We start from the raw sequence: 7979 nt of genomic DNA, 5'->3' as shown, positions 1-7979 counted from the left end.
ATTCATATTGTTTTCCAAAGAGGCTATAATCACTGACATTCCTACCTGCAATCATTCACAAAAAGAAACCTCATTTAGGGTGCCTTTTTTCCCATATCCATACCACCACTAGTTGTTTTCATTCTCTTTAGTGAATGATAGTCTCTCTGGTGTGAAATGACATCTCATTGTTGTTTTGAATTTAATTTTCTGATAAATAACGATGCAGAGCATTTTAGCGCATTTCATATGCCTTTTGGCCATTTTATGTCTTCCTGGAAGTTTCTTTTATTTCTTCTCCCCATTAGTTAATGGGGTTGGATATTTTATTCTTGTAATTTTCTACAAGTCTATACCTTGGATATTAACCTCAATCAGATGATGGGCAAATATTTTCTCCTAGTTTCTGGGTATCTTTTTATTTTGGTTATAATTTTCTTTGAAGTGCAGAAGGCTAGAAATTTTATGTAGTCCCATAGTCCCATTTGTTTATCTTTAATTCCATTTGCTAGCAAGCAACATTGCATCCTTAAGGATACCTATAGCTTTGATGGCATAAAGAGCATGTCTTTATGTCTTTCATGTAACTAATGAATTCAGGTCTAATATCAAGGTCTTAAATCTATTTTGATTTGCTTTTTGCTCATGGTGTTAGAAAGGGGCCTGGGTTCATTTTATTGCATGTGTAAAACCAATTTTCCTAGCATCATTGTTGAAAACTTTCATTGCTACACATTATACTTTTTCCTACTTTATGTAAGATTAACTGTTCAGATACATGCTGAATGGATCTGTCTCTGGATTTTCAATTATATTTCACTCATATGAGAGTCTATTCTTATCCTAGTACCATGCAGTATTAATTAATATAGGTTTTAATACAATATGAAGTTAGGAGAAGCAATGCCTCCCGTTTTCTTTTTCCCAAAAATTACTTTTTTGAGTAGACAGAGAGATAGTGCAGTGGATAGGACACTTGCCTAGCAACATGGCCAACCTGAGATGCTCTGCAACACCCCATGGTCTCCTGAGCCCCACCAGGAGTGATCACTGAGGGCAGAGTCAGTAGTAAGCCCTGAGCATTTCCAGGTATGGGCCAAAAAGTAAAAATATTTATATATATATTTCTAAGACATGAATATATTTATAATAAATTGCACTAGTCCTTTTGTCTTCTGCATTTAGAAAAATATATAGAAACCCACTATTAAGTATCTCTGTCACTGTCACCAGTGTAAGTGACTTAAATTTGAGTCTTTGTGAACAAATTAAATTAAGACAATTTATGTGGAAATCAAGGACATATTTATTTGTTCTAAACAGTGGGGTCAAAAAATAGTAAAAAAAGGGTTAAGAATTATGCTATTAAGAGCATAGTTAATAACTATGGACGTTTTCATAAATTCAAACATATGTTAGGAACTTTATTTGATTCTAGAAATTATGTCTATAAAAACTTCCACATTGGAATAATACAGTTATCTATGTTCATGCCAACAACATAGAGTCATACATAAAAAAAGATATTAATAGGAACCACAGCAAATAGTACAGTAGATACAGTACTTGCCTTGCACGGGACTGACCCAGGTTTGATTCTTGGTACACAATATAGTCCCTGAGCCTTAGCAGGAGTGACCCCTGAGCACAGACCTAGGAGTATGCCCTGAGCACCATAGAGTGTGGCCCTAAAACAAAGAAAAAAGATATTAATAGGTGTTAAAAACTAAACAGTAATTTGGGATGGAGAGAAAACAGCAGGTAGACTGCTTGCTTTCCATGCAACTGACCCTGGCACTCCACATTGAACCCCCAACTAATCAAGAGTGATCCCTGAGCACAGAGCCAGGAGTAAATCCTGAGAATAACATGGTTGAGGCCCAAAACGAAATCAAAATGTAAAAATGAAATGAGCCGTTTACTTCTAAAATTTACTTTTGTATATGGCTTTATCAATGTCATGTCCATTCAACATACAGAAAATTTTCACTCATTTCTTTTCTAAATGGCAATTTTTCCTAAAAATATTAATTATGAACTCAGTAATCAAATACAATTCTGAATAAGCATAAAAAATGTAGAGAATATTTTAGCGTATGTCAAAGATCTGACAAATGGTCTCTAAAATCTTTTGCCTATAATTTGTTGTGTTCCTTTGTTATGTTCTTGGCATTTTAAGTTCCTTCTACAATTTCCAGATCGGTACACTTTTCTTAAGAGTTCTCCTCAGCAATCACGCCCATAAACCACCTCTGACTGGCACCAGATAATCTCATTGGCCACGATCCAGATTTCACGTCCTTCTCTCCCGGAAGGAAGCAACATGAGGCTCGCCATAGTCATGCCTTAGGACCCATGCCATGCTGTTTCACTTGGGGTGCCTCAGAGGGGGTGGGTGAGACCCCTCTGCAACCCAAGGGACCCAGTTCCAGCAGCCAAAAACCTCCAGAATTCAATTGCTCCCCTGCTCACGGCTGCTCTCCTCACGTTTGGGGCAAGCCTCCCCACGAGTGAACCTATTCCTGGACATTTCACAGGGCACACTCTCCCCACACTCCAAGAGTACCACACCACATCTAATGGAATTCAAAGTAGGAGGCAACCAACCTCAGAGGGAATATGTTATTTCAGTTTTGCTTTGGGGCAAGGATTGGAATTTGAGATGGGAACACCCAAAATATGGTAGTGGGAAGGTGTAATGGTGGTGGGATTAGTGTTTGAATATTCATTGATTTTATCATTGCATTCTCGAAGCATATATTTTAATATGTATATTTTACATACATATTTTCCATATATATAGAAATATGGTTAACATATAGTAATAGTTCTTAACATACTGTTTTTTGTCTTTTTTCAAGAAACAGTATAGCCTAGTTGCTTTTCTAAAAATATATTGTACTTTAGTTATCATAATTATAATAGATGCAGAACATACCAAAGAGCCTCCACAATAGTCCTCGTGTCACTTTTAGTCTGATTCTTCAGCTCCTCTCAAGAATATTCCCTATAATACTTGGGAACCTCAGTTCTGTACTCAAAAAGGAAAGGTTTGTTATAGGACATTATTCATCTGCTTTTTCTGTTTCTTCACGTACCACCAACTGCTATTATTACATTTTAAACTCAACTAGATCACAATCTTTACGTGTGGCTTAATATTGAATGTATGGGTGCCAAAAATTTGAGATTAGTAAAAGAATTATGAATGTTAGCTAACCAACAATGTATTAGAGATAAATCACATAATAAATCTGAAATGTTGTTATCAGCATTTGCCCATGTTGATTTTATTTGGTAAAACAGGTATTGGGAGGAAAAAGTATAAAAACTCTAGTATATAGAGAGAAAGGTAAGTCTTGATAAACTGCAATTAGAACAAGAAAAAATGGGTTATAAAGTGTCATTTTATGTTTTTCTTAGAGAAACATTTGTTAATATACTGTCTGAAATGCTCATAGATTATATACTATTGAAAATATTTTAATATATATATATATATATATATATATACATACATGGGCTGGAGCGATGGCACAGTGGGTAGGGCATTTACCTTGCATGCAGCCGACCCGTGTTTGATTCCTCCACCCCTCTCGGAGAGCCCAGCAAGCTACCGAGAGTATCTCGCCCACGCAGCAAAGCCTAGCAAGCTACCCATGGCATATTCGATATGCCAAAAAGAGTAACAACAAGCCTCACAATGGAGACGTTACTGGTGCCCGCCTGAGCAAACTGATGATAAGCAACAGGATGACAGTGACACAGTGATACAGTGATATACACATGTGTGGAAATATATATATGTATATTTATATTCAGATAAAATTTCTTTTCATCTTTATTTTAGCATATTTCTAATTCCACAAAAGCTGTATATTTTTTGAACCAAACCGTTAAAGGCTTGAATAACTTGTTTGTTTCTCAAAGTATAAATAAATGGGTTTAACATAGGGGAGACTGAAGTATTTATAACTGTAACACCCTTATTAATGGCTGTTTCATCCTTTGCTGATGGTTTAATATAAACAAAGATACAGCTACCATATGTAATAGAAACCACAATCATATGAGAAGAACAAGTGGAAAATGCTTTTTTCCTTTGCTGAGCAGAGGGGAATTTTAGAATCATTTGAATGATACTTATATAGGATAGGACAACAAAAATAATAGTAACTACAAGGATAAATGTAGAACAGAATAAAACCATCTTCTCTATCAACCATGTATCTGAGCATGAGATCTTCAGCATAGGATACGCATCACAGAAAAAATGGTCAATGGCATTAGAGTCACAAAATTCCAGATTCAGAAATAAAATAAGTCCTGGGAATAGCATCACTAAAGTGATTGTCCAACAGTAGAGTACGAGTCTTTTGCAGAAACTATGGGTCATGATGGTCACATAATGCAGGGGCTTACAGATGGCTACATACCGATCATAAGACATAGCAGCCAGGAGGAAAAATTGAGTTACTCCAAACAGATATGTGAAAAATACCTGGCATACACAAGCATCATAGGTAATGATTCTATCACCTGTTGATAGACTGTACAAGAACCTTGGAATGCATGCAGAAGTAAAGGTGATTTCCAAGAATGAAAAATTTTGAAGAAAATAATACATAGCTGTTTTGAGGTGGGAATCCACTAATGTAAGGATGATGATAGTTAGGTTTCCTGTTACACTTGACACGTAGGCAATAAGTAGGAGTATAAAAATGAAAATCTGTAGTTGTGGGTCATCCGTTAATCCCAGGAGGATGAATGTGGTTATTGCTGTGTGGTTTCTCATTATTGATGCTTGAGTTCCTTGCAATCTATATGTAAACAAAGAGATGAGTTCAGGAAGTTTGAGAAATATATTTTCATATGGAATTTCTTTTATACTAGTTTTATCTAATTTTTAATAGAATAACCATGTGAAAAGTTACAACGCTTTCAGGCTTAAGTCTCAGTCATACAATGATCAAACACCCATACCTTCACCAGTGCAGAAGTTCCACCACCAAGAACCCATTCCACCCCCACCCCCACCTGTGTCGCTGATGATTTTCACTTTACTTTCTCTTTACTTTTATTACATTCAATTTTTCAACAGAAAACTCACTATTATTATTTGGAATTTTCCCCCAACAATCAGACCTGACGAAAAGGCATCATTTGATATTTGTTTTCCATTGCTGAGAATGAAGAGCATATGGGGTCGTGCAGCTGCAACAGCGGCCATGCAGTTATGACTTTCTGGTATTTTAGTAATTAAGTCCAGAGAAATTTTTGCCAGAAATCACATCATTGCAAGCTCATACCTCTGTTAGTGGGCCTTATAAGATGGCAGTTACCATGCCGCCGCCAGGGAAAGGAAAAACCAAGAGAGAAAAACCTTTCCCCTCCCAGGGCGGCATGGGACTGTAGCTTAGTTCACAGTCTAGAGGCTTTTCTGCAAGAAGCCACTGGGTGCAGAAAGTAGTTAGTTGTCTCCGGGATCATGGGCGCTCAGCAACGGAGGGGCCGCTTGTGTGTAGCTGCTCGAGTTCACATCTGGGTGGAGAGCAGTGCCGGTAACACGCCCCCATCCCGAGATCTCCCGCACCTCATATGGAATTTTTAATAAACAAGTCAAGTAGGGTTTTTCATTTGAGTAGCTATTTGCTATATTAAAAACTTTTATGGCAGGTCGGAATGATAGCACAGCAGATATGGCTTTTGCCTTGCATGAGGCCTACCTGAGTTCAATCTCCAGCAATCCCTATGGTCCCTCAAGCACCACCAGGAGTAATTCCTGAGCGCAGAGCCAGGAGTAACCCCTGAACATCGATGGGTATGACCCAAAAAGAAAAAAAAATTCTCTTATGGCTATGCATGATCTTTTTGTCATTCTTTATGCTAAAGTTATGGTTTTCAATCATTATGAGCATTATATATATGAGACCCACATATATACTGCATTGCATAAAGAAATCCAAATTTGTACAATATAGCACAATAGTTAAATATCTAAAAGCTTTGAAAAATGCACAACATTTTTTATTACTTACATTATTTCTCTTCTGTCTCATGAAATATATAAATATATTTTAAAATATCAGAGGAAATCATTTTTAGTATATTAAGTCAGAGGGAGGAAAATACCAGATTATCTGGCTCATCTGTGGTATTGAAAAAAAAACAAAAAAATGTAATATATGGTAAGTAATGCAAAAAATTGTTGGCCCTGGATGAGGGTGCTAAACTGGCAGCTGTGGAAAATGGACAGGTGTACCACAAGTATCACAGGACATTAGCCTTGGGGTGTTTAATAGTGTTTAATAGTGTTAAGGTGTAAGAATTATACACTGTCACTGTCATCTCATTGCTCATCGATTTGCTCAAGTGGGCACCAGTAACTTCTCCATTGTGAGACTTGTTACTGTTTTTGGCATATCAACTACGTCACAGGTAGTTTACCAGGCTCTGCCTTGTGGGCGAGGTACTCTCGGTAGCTTGCCAGACTCTCCAAGAGGGGCAGAGGAATCAAACCCGGGTCGGCCATGTGCAAGTCAAATGCCCTACAGCTGTGCTATCGCTCCAGCCAACAAAGCATAAATGTGCCAGTAGGAGTGATAGTACAGTAGGTAGGGCATCTGTCTTCCACTTGGCAAACCAGGCTTGACCTGTATATGCACTACACATAGTCCTTTGAATCCTGCCAGGAGTGATCGTTAAGAACAGAGCCAGGATGAATAACTGAGCATGGATGCAGCTGTAATCCCTGAGCACAGATCTAGAAATAAAAAAAGGAATAGAGGAGGAGGTGGAGGAGGAAGAAGAATATTGCTATGAATATATTTCTCCATAGAAAAAAATTAAAATTTTTTTTTAAGTTTTTGGGTATCATGACAGGAACTTTAAAAAAATCAAAGTCTCTGAACTGTACCTCAACAAAATACACAGTAATATAATGTGATATAAAGTAATATATTGTCATGTTCTCTCAGTTTTTAAAAGTAGACAAAAGTTAAATGAAAACAACTGTTAACATTTTAAGGCTTTTTCAAGAACAAGAAACTCAGAAAACAATAGGATCTTTTCCCACACTAAACACTCCATAGTATGAGTCACTCTGAAATGCTCAGATACGTATTGAAAGACGTTGGGTTATGCCACATGTAGTAGTAGTGCTCTGGTTGAGATATGCAGGATTAGAAATGAAGTCCAGAATCTCACCAAACACAGGCTTTTGCTCCTCGATTTGAGCCATATCCCCAACATTAAAAATTTTGAACAAAAAAGAAATAAATTAAGGTTTTATAGATACGTCAAATAGAACAGTTAACTATAGAATTTTATTCTATACACTTTTGATTCTGACCAAATTCCTTCTTTGTTGTAGAAGAATTAAATATACATAGATTTGTATTCACCATTTAGATCAAAAATTATTTTTATGTATCTCTCCTTTGAAATGATTTTTATATCAAAAATATATCCACTAAATTTTTAATAGTTTATTTAGATTTTATTTTATGGTGGTGAAATTCAAGATAGAATTTAATATGCCATACTGTATTAATGCAGGCATTAAACAGGATTATCTACCTGGAAAATCTATCATCCAATAATTTTACTTTCACTTCCTCTTTAAACTTTCTTATTTTCTTTTTATTTTATACTACTTCTTGATGCCTTCTTCAGACTATATTTTAGATTTTTTAAGAGAAATATTCATAGTACTCTTCACATTTAGTAACTTATTTGTATTGTCATATCCTGGCAGAGACTAGTTGAGATTTCTATTTGTCATTCATTTTAATATTTATTTTACTCTTTTAGTTGATCCATAAATTACTTGGAAACTCATGCTAATACAAATATCCACCAAACAAATGCCACTGTGATAAATGTGCTTTGTTTACTGCATCATCTATGAAGCAGGTGAAATTTTAAAACTAAACTTGTTTAATGTATGTTCGTGAATACTTAGGGTCACACTGTGGAACTCTGCACTTAGTTTTCCACAG

The 7979-nt window shown here is 36.1% G+C and overlaps 1 protein-coding gene across 1 annotated transcript; it reads right to left on the bottom strand.

Moving 5' to 3' along the window:
- Positions 1-3820: 3820 nt before the first annotated feature.
- On the bottom strand, positions 3821-4774 carry LOC101539296 (olfactory receptor 6C2-like). Its single transcript, XM_004601894.2, has one exon. It carries the CDS (start codon positions 4772-4774, stop codon positions 3821-3823), a length of 954 nt encoding a protein of 317 aa, XP_004601951.2.
- Between the last annotated feature and the right edge of the window lie 3205 nt (positions 4775-7979).

Source organism: Sorex araneus, chromosome 2 (assembly GCF_027595985.1).
Source record: "Sorex araneus isolate mSorAra2 chromosome 2, mSorAra2.pri, whole genome shotgun sequence".
NCBI classification, from domain to species: Eukaryota; Metazoa; Chordata; class Mammalia; order Eulipotyphla; family Soricidae; genus Sorex; species Sorex araneus.
This window is presented reverse-complemented; position numbering and strand designations above follow the sequence as displayed.